Raw genomic sequence first — 14,326 nt, 5'->3', positions numbered from 1 at the left:
AAACTTGCTAAGCCCGGTACGCGGGGCTCTGGGGCAGTTATCCAGCCAGCAGCCATGTTTTTTGAGTTAAAAAATGTTGACAGGAGATTTGAAAATATCACTCGACAGTTATGCATTATTGGAAGGCTGGGATGTTAATAGCTAAACACCAACTATAAAGTCTTAAAAACGACCGTGATAAAAAAAACTAAAATAAATAAACAATGCTAAGCCTGGTGGGGGCACAAGTAAAGCCTTGTGCCCCCACCAGGCTTACAATACACTTTGGGAAACTGTTGTTGGAGGCGTGGACTCTGTTGACATTTTAAATGATTGGATCTGATTTTACCCAATCGCTAACATTTGGCAGTGCCAGATCAATCATGAAGCAAGCTAACCAGAAATTGCTTTCGCTGTAAACAACCATCCTAATAAAATGTTCTTAAACATTCCTCTTGCTCCGACTTTAATTGCCAAAGTCGTTCGCTTCCTCCTCTGCCATTACTAAAACTACAGCCCTTTATGGACTGACTACAGCACAGAAACTCGACACCATCGTCCACAACTCTCCTGTTCTCTGATTGACCAGGATGAAATTCTACTGGAGTAATTGAGGTCAATGGGAGAAATCCCAGACTGAAGGGAGATGTGAATCAAGCAGAGTTGGAAAGGAAGGCAATGGTCAGGCTAATATTGCTCTGATGCTTCCATGAAATTTAGTAGGAAACGTAGCAACAAGAATCTGTTGGTTTGTTGGTAGGCCGCAGTGACCCTTAGAAAAAGAATTGCAAAGAAGGCACAATTTACTGTGAATAAAATTCAAATGGGTTGTTAAATTACTTTGAACAATATGTCATCTGAGTCTCAAAAGCTACAATATTTAATAAAAAACATTCCATGTGTAAATCTGCTTCATTTGCTCCCAAAATGCTTTCACTTCGTCCGCACTCGAACTCAACTATTTAACACATTTCTCTCTATCTTCCGTCCAACAGATCCATTTCAAATTGAGTCGGTTCAAATGAGCAGCTTCAAACGGATTCGCCGATCGTCCGACTACATTGTTTTTGATGAAACGCTCTTCCGGTGAATCTCAGTAAATTGGTTTGTTTGATGGCGTCTGTTATTTCCTTTTTTTTTTCTTTTTTTCGGAGCACGTTAACTTAATTTTTTTCCTCCCATTTCATCTCTTTGTTAAACCCGCGTGCATTGCTCTCGTTTCTTCAGCTCCCTCGTGAGCCACTCTGCTTTGATGGGAGTGTATTGTAGCCCTACGGATAAAAGAGGTACAAAAGACAAACTTAGTACAAGAGGTGGACTGTAAGGTGTGCGGACAGCAGGAAACAAAGAAGCAAGGAGAAAAATATGGAGGATGCATCAGAGTCGTCTCCTGTTCATCCTCTGGCCCCAACTGCACTCAAAACAACAACAGAAGGATAGCCAACATTTCTTTACATATAAATAAATATCAACTCCTGCTTTTCTTTACTTTCTCCTTCTTTCCTTCCCTTCCTTCCCCTGCTTTGCTCTGTCTTTCTCTCTCTCTGCAGTTTTTCTTTCAGTACATCTGAAGGATGATTGAGAGCTCTCCAGCGACAGCATTTTTAAACAGGCCATCAATAAATAAACGCCTTGATTTAGTGGGCCAAGATGTGCTGCATGTGTGCATGTGTGGCTCCACAGGCAGTGGTATGAGGACACAGGACGTGTGTGTTTTGTGTGTGTGTGTGTGTGTTTGTTCGCCCGCTGCACCCAGGCGACTTCGCTCCTCATTCTCTTCTTTCCAGCTTGGGACGAAGGCTTTGAATGCCTTTGTCTTTCTCTCTCTCTCATTTGTTTCTTTCTCCTCTCTCTGCTCAGCTTCTTTTTTTTCTTTCTTTTGTTTTCATCTTCACATCTCGTCTCCCTTCAACTTCCCTTCCCGTTCCTTGTTAGTCTGCCTCTCCTACGTGCTCCTTCTCCTTTCTTTTTCCCACTCTCCCCTCCCTCCGCTGAATGCTCTGCTGACGCACTCGATCTCTTTGGCACACCGCTGCTGCTCACTTTGACAATGCTCAAACACAATTCCCGCAGACAGCTTAAGTGAGACTTTGTGTGCCAGCTTGAATATAAACATGTTTGAATGCACCGATTTGTCCCGGCTTGTGGCCTTATCGATCGGCCTGCTGATGATTTGACATGGTTTAATTGCGACGGTGATTGATAAATGAGCTTCTGATTATTTTTGTGCACTCTTTCACCTGCTTCTGTCTCTGAGATCAGTAGATGCATTCTGCTTTAGGTGCTACCAGTTTGTCGTGAGACCAACACTTTTCGGTGTGGATGTTATTACTGTGGGAAGAAGACTGAAAACTATCGATTTTCACTGTCAGGGGAAGGTCTGGACTTCATGTCAGAAGAGGCACAAAAGCTTGTAAGAACTTATGTCAAAGAAAACTATTTTCTACGTGGTCATTGAAGCTCATTTTTAGTTTTTGCAGTTTTAGTAGTCTTGTTATTTCCTTTTACTTTAGTGATCTAGCATTACTTTGTACTTTCCTATGGAGTATTTCATCAAATTGACAAAAAAGGTGTGACTCTTAGCTCTGGTCCAACTAAAAACCTAAGACTCTATTCTGTTGTAGTGGAATCTGGTGCAGTTCTAACGCATATGTGAATCTTAAGAAGACCAGAGACTGCCAAAAACGCAAGAAAATACTGGCTAGCAGCTAGCTTATTGAACACCAAGGTTAGCATCTACTGCGTAGCTCCTTACCTGTGCTGTGCTGACGGGTTATTTCACAGTTTTTTATGAGCCTGGACTGCATCCGATAATTTCTGGAGGAGAATTTAGAATACACTGATCAAACCTTAAAAATAATCATTTTAGATTCAACTTTTTCTCTTTTTCTTAGAGAATTTTGAAACTTTTATTCCATTTTCTCATCAACAGTTTTCTTTTTAGCACTAAAACCATTTAAAATCAGACAAGCATAGAAAATGCAATACAGTCATATTCCATGAATTAGCATATTTTTATAAAAATGATTTATTCCATTTAAAGTCAGCTCACCGAAGCATATTATATAAATTAATTACACACAAAACAATATTTTTCAAGCTTTTGTTTCTATTAATGGTGATGCTTTTTATCAGATCACTAAAACAGATATTTTATTGCAGAAATGTGGACTTAATGGGAATGCTTAATATCTACTTACAGGTTTCTTTCTAAATGCACGAACAAGCTTAATCAATTTTAATTTATTCAATCAATGAATCAATCAAGTTTATTTATGTAACACATTTTGACAACAAAGCATTTTAAAAACATAAAAGACACTGTCCAGTCAACAATTGAGGAAACTAGTAACAAACATTAAACTTTAACGAGTGCCATCATCAATACACCTCAAATATGTTGGCCAACGTTTCATTTATTAATGCTCAAAAGCTTAATAACATATTGTAATTCGTATTTTGACCAGTCAAACCAAACTGAAATATTACAGATGATTACAGATTTTTTTAAAAGCCTAATTAACCTTTATGTGGTGAATACAAAAAATAGAAATATTGAGTTTCCCCCAAAATATTGCAAGCTCCTTCTCATTTTGATCTTGTGAACACAGGCTGTGTGCATCATTTCTCTTCTAGCACTTTCCCAATTGTATTTTTTTTGTGGCGTTGCATTGAAAATGCATTAAAATTTATACCAAAACATTAACAATGAGCAAGAAGCGCTACGAATTTTAACATTAATTTCATACTGTTTTATAATCCCTGCGCTAGTGTTTATTAAGCGCCGGTTTCCTCATGCTTATTTTAGTTGAGCGTTTCCCTTCAGGCACATTGGTTAGTCTGTTGTAATTCAGTTTTGCCTGCTGAGATAAACTCCCCCTGTATGTGTGTGTGTGTGTGTGTGTGTGTGTTTGGGATAATGTATTCAAAGCTGAATGGTCATGTGCAGGTGTCTCAACCACGCGTGTCTGTGTGCGACCACGTCTATTCACATGTACTACGAGGTTTTTGTATACAGTTTTGCGCTGCCGTGGTAAATGTTGTCAAATATCACTTCCATTTTCAGACACACAGTCACACTAACTGGCCTGCAGAAAACCAAGAGCCAATTTAAGAAGCAGGAGACATTCACTGTAGTGCCGCGGCGTCTGATTATCTTTGGAGTGCTGAGTGTTTGCTGTGCTGCAGCTGCCTACTCACAGCACAAGATAATGAGATTTGGTGGGAAAATGTACAATATCCTCTGAAGGAGTTCTTCCAGAATGGCCACGCCTCAGATTTCGCTCCAGCTCTGCCGCCTTCTCAAATCCGACGGCGGCGGTCCAGCAGTTAAAAACACGCGAGGCAGACTGGCCATCACATTGAGAGGAATATACAATACTGGTGAGAAGTTTACATTATCGACATTAATAATTTTGAGCCTTTAACAATGCAGTCGAAGCATTCTTTTTCCTAAACGGAACAGGTATACAGTTTGAAACTTCAGTTATTTTGAAAACTAGAACTTGGTGCATAATTCAATCATGCATATATACAGCTCTGGAAAAAAATGAAGAGCCCACTGCACTGAACCCCACTGAAAACTTCATGGTTATTCCACTGAATATTGATTTCTGAAATTTTATTGAGTTAAAACATTAGTATTGTTGATTCTAAACGAATATGAACTTATTTTCTTTGCGTTATTTGAAAGCACTGCATTTTTTTGGTGTGATTTTGACCATTTTTAATTCTCTGCAAATAAATACAGAATTTTTGCTTGGAATTTTGGAGACATGTTGTCAGTAGTTCATAAAATAAAATAAATATCTAAAAGAAATATGATGCCAGCTTGGCTGGACATCTCGGTGTTAAAAAAACTTATCACCGTGTGTTACGTAATTTCTTCTGGCCTGGGTTAAAGTCTGACGTAGTGAATTATTGTAGGTCATGTCACATATGCCAATTAGTGGGAAAGCCAAATAAACCAATTCCACCAGCGCCTCTTCATCCCATTCCAGCGCTCGGCGAACCATTTCAACGAGTTTTATTGGACTTTTATTTGGCCCTTTGCCAAAAACCAAGTCGAGTTATCAATACATCTTAACTCTGATGTGTGCTGCCACTCGTTTTCCGGAAGCTATTCCATTACGCACGTTAAAGGCGAAGAACATTGTGAAAGTCCTCATAAACTTTTTTTCGACTTTTGGTTTACCTAAGGTCGTTCAAACGGATCAAGGGACAAATTTTATGTCAAAGGTCTTAGCTCAAGTTTTGAATGAACTGAAAATTAAACATCAAACCTCCAGCCCTTATCATCCAGAGTCACAGGGTGCGCTGGAGAGGTTTCATCAAACCCTGAAAATTATGTTGCGCAAATACTGCCTTGAATCTGATAAAAGTTGGGACGAGGGTCTTCCACTTCTGCTATTTGCAGTTAGAGAAACCATTCAGGAATCCCTTGGATTCAGTCCGGCAGATTTGGTATTTGGACACACTGTTCGTGGTCCGCTCCAACTCGTTAAAGAGAAATGGTTGTCAGAGTCGCGTCAAACTGAACATAATGTGTTGGATTATGTTAGTAGTTTTAGAGAGCGTCTTTTTCATGCATGTCAGCTGGCCCGAGAAAATCTGGCTAAGGCTCAGAATAAAATGAAAGCTCGTTATGATAAAAAAACTGTGAGTAGAAATTTCACTCCAGGTGAAAAGGTTTTAGTGCTACTTCCCTTGAGTGGATCGAGTCTTCATGCACAATTTTCAGGACCATATGAGGTGGAGAAAAAAATAAATGAAACAAACTATGTGATTAAGACTCCGGATCGAAAACGAAAAACGAGGATTTGTCATATTAACATGCTCAAACGTTATGTTTCCAGGGAAGGCATTGTAGATAACACCTCTTTTGTTACCCCTGTTTCTGTTTGCTCTTTACCCCCACCATATCATCTGGCAGATGACGATTTGAGGGAGAACAGCGGTTGCATGCCTGTGACCCGTTTGCGGAACTCTGAAGTGATGGGAAATTTGGAATCTTTTCTATCTCATTTGTCACAGCCTGCCCGCAAAGATATTACTGACCTGATTGAAGCTAATTTATTACTTTTCTCAGATCATCCGCACCAAACATCCGTGCTGTTCCATGATATTGATGTGGAGGTAGAGAAGCCAATTAAACAACATGCTTACAGAATAAATCCAACAAAGCGTGTTTTGATGCAACAGGAAGTGGCTTATTTGCTTGAACATGGTTTAGCAGTACCCAGTAACAGCGCGTGGAGTTCGCCATGCCTCCTAGTTCCAAAGCCAGATAATACATTTCGGTTTTGTACAGATTACAGGAAGGTTAATGCTGTCACCAAATCCGATTCTTTTCCACTTCCTAGAATGGAAGATTGCATTGATCGTGTTGGCTCCGCTAAATTTGTCACAAAGTTGGACCTGTTAAAGGGTTACTGGCAAGTTCCATTAACACCAAGAGCTTCCGAAATTTCTGCTTTTGTAACTCCTGATCATTTCCTCCAATATACCGTTATGCCTTTCGGGTTGCGTAACGCACCCGCTACATTTCAACGTTTAATGCAAAAGGTATTATCGGGAGTGAAAAGTTGTGAAGTATATTTGGATGATGTAGTTATTTATTCTGCCACTTGGACAGAACATCTGGAAACTCTTTCGGAAGTGTTCAGTCGTTTTTGTGATGCCTCTCTCACATTGAATCTCTCGAAATGTGAGTTTGGAAAAGCCACAATCACTTATCTAGGAAAGCAAGTTGGTCAAGGACAAGTACGTCCTATTGCTGCTAAAGTGCAAGCAATAATTGATTTTCCTATCCCACAGACAAAAAAGGACTTGCGTCGCTTTTTGGGAATATGTGGTTTTTATCGCGGGTTTTGTAAAAATTTTTCAGATGTGGTTAGTTCATTGACTGAACTTGTTAGTCCTTTGAAACCTTTTATTTGGTCTTCCTCTTGTAGGGTCGCGTTTGAGTCCGCTAAAGCATTGTTGTGCAGTGCACCGGTGCTGGCTGCGCCAAATTTTGAGCGTCCTTTTAAACTTGAAGTTGATGCAAGTTTGTGTGGTGCTGGAGCTGTGCTTCTGCAGGAAGATGAGCGAGGCATAGAACATCCTGTCTGCTACTTTTCGAAAAAGTTTAATAAACATCAGTTTCATTACAGCACAATCGAAAAGGAAGCTCTTGCTCTGTTACTTGCGTTACAGAACTTCGAAGTTTATATTGGTTCTAGTGCACGACCTGTCCAAGTGTTCACCGATCATAATCCGCTGGTCTTCGTCTCCCAAATGCGAAATTCCAACCACCGACTGATGCGCTGGTCTCTGCTGCTGCAAGATTTTAACTTGCAGATTAACTATAAAAAGGGTAAGGATAATGTATTAGCTGATGCTTTATCTAGAAGTTTTTAACTCATTTGAATTAAACACTTAGGGGTGTGTTTAATTCTTGTGATTGGGGGTGTTACGACTGGAGTCGTTAAATGTTATTATGTAAATGAGTGCGCAGGTACTTGTTTTTGATTGGTGCCTGGAGGACGACGGGGGACGTCCGATTGGTGGCTTCCCGGATGTGAGGAGTATAAAAGCGGCTGACGTGGACTTCCTGGAAGATCCCTCCTCTGCTCATCTCAACCGGCCACACTGTTTGTTTTGTTTGTTCAACTTCTTGGTTTGGAGTTTGTAGGAGTGAGCTGCCATTTATGTTGCCTTAGTTCTTTCCTGTTTTTTTAGTTAGGGAGGTAAGTTTTTGTCATTTGGTTTATTTATTTTCGGTTAGGTAAGTTGATTATTATTTAGATAGTTCCTTTTGTTTGTTGTTTTGGCACTAGCTCATTCTGAAGTTATATGCTCCATTTTTGTTATATTTAAATCAAACATATATTTTTTAATAAACATCATTGTAAAATGTTTAACTTTGTATGTGTTGGCTGTTTGGGATGGGACGAGGAGGGACCTTTCATGTTATGATCTGGCCACCCCTAGACGGGTCGTAACACTATAAAAAGTAAAATCAGAGAAACTGATCATTTTAAGTGGTCTTAGAGAAATTTAAATATAATTTTCTCTAATATTTAAATAGACCATCGTGCAAAATTGCTGGGAAACCACACAAATACATCTACCTGTGTTTCCGAATTGCGCAATTTGACATTTTGAAAATAATTTTGCTTAATAGAGACAAGACAATTTCGACAAAAAATTACTCAAATAAAAGTTTAGCTGCTAGAATGAGATGGCGGTTTTTTTTTTTGCCCGTATCAAAATTGGTTTATTTTGCAAAACTGCAACAGGAACACTTAATTTTCATCGCACGAGTCACATGATCAACAGCCAGATGTTCCTACTGGTGGAAACGACGACGAAGAAGAAAACAGGAAGTGGATGGAGGATGATCTTTTAATGACTTACCATATGAACAAACTTATTCACGTGTGAATTTAATTGCGTTTCATAATCAGCTAAATTTTGCACACATTTGTAGTGAAAACGCAGCTACAAATGAGCAAATCTACAATAATGTACTTTATCAAGGAGATAAATATTACAGAACCAAAAACCCTGTGGCCCCAGCCAGCTGCTGCTGTTTGAACAGAGGTTAGCTGTACATTAGGCAGGAGACCGAGCTGTGAACGGAGGGTTTAGTGAGGGGGACTGAATCTAAAAAGTTTGTTTACCGCAGCATTCGGATGCTTTCTCCCCACCTCCCTTCTGCTTTTTATCCAGTAAATCAATTTGCTTGCTTTGACAAAGCAAGCTCAAGGAGCGAGCGGCAGCTCAAGGAGTTGTGTTTATGAGAAAAAGATGTTGTCTGCATGCAGATTCCTGCCTCCTCACACACACACGCCCACACACACATCCAGACAGTCTGGTTCATCAACACAATGACAACAACAGGGAGGAGGTTCTTCCCGTTTCTTATGAGTTTTACTTCGTTATCCGGCTCTGAGAACGTTCGGTTTTGGTTTCCCAAGAGACGACACACGCGATTAGTGTTTAATAAGATTGTCCTGCGTTGTGTAACAGAATACTACGTCGTTGTACGGTAAACCAAAGCTGCCGTTGCTTGTTGCATCCATACATGTTCTGCTTGTCAAAATGCTTCATACAGCCATATGTCTAATCATGATGAATCAACATTCAGCACATCGACTTGCTCATTTCCATTTTCATTACTTCGAAGTTCTAAAGAGCGAGCCAATCAGGTGCTCCGGCCTGGTTTTAGTCGTCGGTCTTTGCCTCTGTGATTTGGATTCATTCATACTTTATGGCTGTGTTTGCTTTACTGTTATCTTTCTAATTAAAGCTTCTAATTGTGTGTTTTGTGTGTCGTGAGTTTATGTTTGGTTTTCTCTTTGACGTGCGGAGCTTTAATGAACTCGCTCCAATATTGTACTTCCTTCGCAGTGAAGCTTTTCCACATTCCGTTTCATCAGCAGCTTTATGATGCTTTATTAATCTGAAACGTTGCTAACGAAGCTCCTGTTACTGGAAAATATTGAGTGTGCGTGACAAGAGCTTTGTGGATCAACTTGTGGGTTTTAAACGTAATGGGTATGTTGGGTCTTGTGGTGAGGAGGAGTTCTAGTTTCTACACAGTCTGGAAAAGTCCGGAATTTGGTTGTAGTTACGGGTTGGATTCAAAATGGAAAAAGAACATGGAACGTTTTTTTTACGTCCAGATTTGAATCTTATTGCCTAAAAGTTTTTTCTTTTATTGTCTTTCTGGACGGTCACTCCGTCCATAAAGACCGTCCATCCGCTAATTAGTTTTTCACGAGAATCTCTCAACGGAACGATGGAAAGGGATTATCAATTATAAAAACAAAAATCTGTTTTTTATTCATATTTTATGAAACAATGGCTTTTCTAAAATTAGTCACAGCCTTTTCAATAGTTAATAAAAAAAACAACTTTTTGACATTACAGTCGCCACCTCCTGCTTCTAATTGTTGAGCAGCTTTTTTGCATGATGCCTCTGGTATTTTGACGAGTTATCCGCAGCGATTCATTTCTGAATCGTTGATCCTGGAAGGCCTCCTTGCCATGACCCTAATGTTTCTCTCCCTCCACAAATTCACCATCAGACTGGCCTGGTCTCTGCAAAACATTACTTGCAGTCAGAAGAATAATATTTCAACAGTGAGCAGTAAATGGTCTGTGTTGTTTTGGATTTTGAGCTTGGAGAAAATCTTAGGCACAAGTGACATCCACAAACAGCACTGGATGATAAAGCTGCTTCTCTTGGCTCGGTAGGGGTTAATCTATGCTTCAAAAAACAATGTGATGGGACAATGGAGAAGTCTATTGTTATGTTCAATTGAGCTAAAAGGAGTTAGCCCATCAGCTAAGCTATTCAAGGCTAAAATAGCATCTCAATACCAAACATGTAGCAGCAGGACAGACGACCCCAACACTAGTGTCGGCGTCCAAAGTTCACATTTTTACAGAAGGATTTTTTTTTAAAGAAGTTCCTGAAACACTGGAAAGTTGAATGAATATAAAAGCACTTTTTACTAATCTGATGGTTGAATAACCTCGAGTTAAGAGATTAAATAAACATCTTTGTTGTTGAGCTCAGATGTCTATTTATTTATCCGAGAGTTTATTAACGATCTAAAATGCAGTCGGTCGCAATTAAATAATTACCGACCCTGTAATTAACCCGATTTTAAAGGTTTGTTTATTGAGTCCCACCGCTGCTTACTACTGCTACCTCTTCGATTCTGTTTTCTTAAAAACAGACCCTTTGTTGTCGGAAAATCCCAAATTAAAAAGTAGTGATCCAATAAGTGGAAGGCACTGATCGGTGCGGTGTTACTGGGCTTCCAACCGGCTTGCCCGATATTTCCAGAAACCATGCTGGCTTCATCACTGCTGGTTGTCAGCCGGGGCGTAATGACAGGCAAACACGGCACCACAGGTGCGACATGCTAAACAGTGAACTGCTGTGATCCTGATTGCTCTTGTTTTGCCACTTAAGATTTCAGGGTGCTGGGAATCTGAAATATCACCTCATAACAAATATCGATGGCTCTTCTTGTTAAAGGAAAAGAACTGAGGCTCTCTTTTACTCAGCTGTTTTGAGCTGAGAAATCTGGAACTGTTGCAAGAGTTTAAGGGGGGTTGGTGTGCTCTATGAGGAGAATCTGTGATAAATACGTTTTCTTCAAGTTTTACCGTAGAGAGAGAGAGAGTTTGCTTCCGGCTGCTACTGTGACCCATAGAAAGGATATCATTCTAAGTGTCACATTTAGGAGAAAGGTGCTAACATGTCAATAAGCCCATTTGGCAGCTTCACAGAGGATGAAAGCACTCAGCAGATTAATTGAAAGCTGTTAAGAGGTTCACCAGGGGACCGGTGGCCTCTCGCTGCACAAGTATTTTATGTGCGATTCCGACTGTCGGCGCGCTCCTCAGCTGGAATTGCAGCAGCCTGCACCTTGCAACTCTTTTTTTTTCTTCTTCTTCTTCTTTTTAATGAGATGAAGGCCAGAAGAATGTGTCACGCCACTTGCGATTGTTGGGTCTACAAACAAAACCGGGACCACGCACACATCGAGCCTCTTTGGTGCAGTTTGAGTTCTTTTTGAGTTGCAGTGCCAGCAGACAGAAGTGATGATGATCAATAGTCAACGCTTTTTTAAAAACACTTTGTTGAGGTTCTTTGGATTTTCTCCAACTGGATCTGATTTCTCTTGTTCTTTTAACTGTTGTGTCTGAGTTAGTAATCAGGTATTTTGACAGTTCGGGTTTCTTTACTTTGACGGACAGTGATGGAAGTACCCCTCTCATCCGTTTGTCCTGATGTCGTCCACGCGCCGGCTCTTTTAGGTCAATCTCCTCTTCCTCCACTCTAATTCTCCTACATCATCGTCTCTTCGTATTTGTTAGCTTCTGTTTCTTGTCCTCCTCTCCGTCCTTCCGTAATAACCTCTGCTCCTCCTCCTCCTTTGGCCAACGTCCATGTTATAAATCAAAAGAAAATGAGGATGGGCCGCTGCCTCGCACTGTTAGAAAATGCATAATTACCAGAGTGCAGTTGGAAGGTGCTGTTTGTGTGTTTTCTAATGGACATGTATTGGATTACGAAAACTGCTTTTTGTATAACCATATTTCTTTTTTTTTCTTCATTTTTTGACAATTTAAAAGAAGTTTTGATTGTAAGATTTTGATTAAAAACGCCTCACCCCTTACACCGAAACCTCTTTAATAGGCCTACAACGAGAGCTGAGAGTTATTGATTCCAACTAAAGCTGGGTTAACCCCTAATTAATACTAGAGATGGTCCATGAAAGACGCTGGTGACCGTTTGGTCAGAATCCGAAAAATCAACTATTTTTCCAATCAGTGAATGCACCATGCATAAGTGCTACCACTACCATACTCTGAGACTCAGTATCAATGAGGTGTTTAAAATGTCATGGAAATACGGTGTAGGAAACAAGGCGGACCTTGTTCCTTGTTCCTTGAGTCCATTTTTGAATCCATTTTCTACTAGACGTCTGGACGCGCTCGGTTCATCAGTGGCTCAAAATGTAGTTTTGTGCTACATGCAACGTGACCATGGAATTATTTCTGTTCAGCATTTTTTATATTCAATGACTTTATGTGTAAACGATGTTATCAATAACAGACTCAATGTGGGGACTTATGATTTCTACAGACAACCCAGACAGTACGTAGTTGTGCAGCTCAGGTTCATTCAGGTTACCAGGGAGCAAGAGAGAAGAAAAAACAGGTAGCATGCTAACCATACTACCTGTGAATAACAGCCATTGCTAATTGGGAATAGAAAGTGCCAAAGACATTTTAAGATGTCAATTTCGTCATAATTTGTTGTTCATAAATACGATGATTAGCCTTCTCTCTCTTGCTCCGTTCTGAATTTTTTCTCTGAATTCTGACTTTAATTAGGATTCAAAGAAAACAATTTCCTAATCTTCCAATTCTCTTCCGTATCTTATATGATTTTACTAAAGGAGAAATCAGAATGGACTAAAAAATAGTACTGCCAGGTAAAAGCTTTACAGCACCACAGAAAAGAAAGCCCCGGGACATTGAGTGGTGCCTCTCCTGTTCAACACACAATCAAGACTGGAAAATAAAGTAAATGTAAGAAAAAATACATTAAAAAAGTAGAAATCAAATACATATATTTGGACTGTTTGAGTAAGTTTTTGGATGATAAATACTGTTGCCACTTAAAACTCAGCTCCCCTGACTTGTTATTCCTAATTACAGCAGAATTTGTTGTTTTTTATTCCTGGTATCCTGCAGCAAAGAGGTGCGATCCGCTCATTGTTGTCTCTTCAGTCTCAAAGCTAAATTGATATAGACTAGATGGCGTTTCAAATCTCCAAGACTTTTTGAAATAGATTCTCTGCTGGATACAGAAAGTTTCTCTGCGTCAAAAACAAACTGAAGTTGAAGTCGCACACAAACAAACTCAGTCGGTGGATTACACGCTCCTGTTTACTGAAATTCATCAAAATGCATCCACATACCTTTGTTTGTTTTTTGTATTTTTGAGCCCATTATATTTAGAAAAAAAAACTAAGTAGTGCATAATGGGAAGTGAAAAAGAATGGAATGTGGCTTTCAAAAAATAAAAACACTCTGAAAAGTGTTTTATTGAGCCCGCTTTTAACCCGATACCCTGCATGTCCTTACTGAAGACATTGGGAGTTTCATTGCAGGCTAAACGTTTAGCCATATTTTTTATTGAAAAAGCTCTAGAACTCATATTGGAGACCTTTTAAACAATTGAAGAGACACTAATCAGAACAAAAACCCATCACCTTTGCTGATATCCTCCAGCTGGGACTCGCACAGCGGCCACTGTCGCTCGGCGGTAGAGCATCATACTTGATTAGATTCCAAATACTTAGTCTTAAATCTCCCTGATTGGTAGCAAATCAAATCCTGACCGAGGCCGTCTTCGTAAATATCTCTGAATGTTCTCAATTAAGGCAGATCATGCAGATGTCTGACAACAACAGACAGTGAGTTGTTCCAGGAGGATTGAGCAGGTTTCCAAATAAGACGGAGCCTTTAGGGAGACGCCGTGTTCTGACACATTAACTCAGCAGCTGCCCGTGTTCCAAATCGCCATCAAAGATATTTGGCTGATTGAAGATTGGGACAATTTATAGTCATTATTTACCTGTCACTTACCTTTTTTTTTCTTTTTTCTTTTCTCCTAGCAACTGCTGAGGGAGATGCAGCAGATGGCCAGTCGGCCTTTTGCCACCATCAACGTGGCCTTGGAGGCGGACGAAGAGCCACCTGACCTGATAGGAGGAAACGTTAAGGTGAGTGTAACTTTGTCTCAAGGAAACCTCAGTTCAGCCCAGCA

The 14,326-nt window shown here is 39.9% G+C and overlaps 1 protein-coding gene across 1 annotated transcript in view; it reads left to right on the top strand.

The window, feature by feature from the left end:
- The window catches only part of atrn (attractin), a 151,540-nt gene that overhangs the window by 117,128 nt on the left and 20,086 nt on the right, over positions 1 to 14,326 (top strand). The window contains exon 27 of the mRNA XM_028001581.1: positions 14,175 to 14,282. Coding sequence (XP_027857382.1) covers positions 14,175 to 14,282 — 108 coding nt within the window. The remainder of the gene's footprint in view (positions 1 to 14,174; positions 14,283 to 14,326) is intronic.

This window comes from Xiphophorus couchianus, chromosome 19, assembly GCF_001444195.1.
Source record: "Xiphophorus couchianus chromosome 19, X_couchianus-1.0, whole genome shotgun sequence".
Lineage (NCBI taxonomy): Eukaryota > Metazoa > Chordata > Actinopteri > Cyprinodontiformes > Poeciliidae > Xiphophorus > Xiphophorus couchianus.
This window is presented reverse-complemented; position numbering and strand designations above follow the sequence as displayed.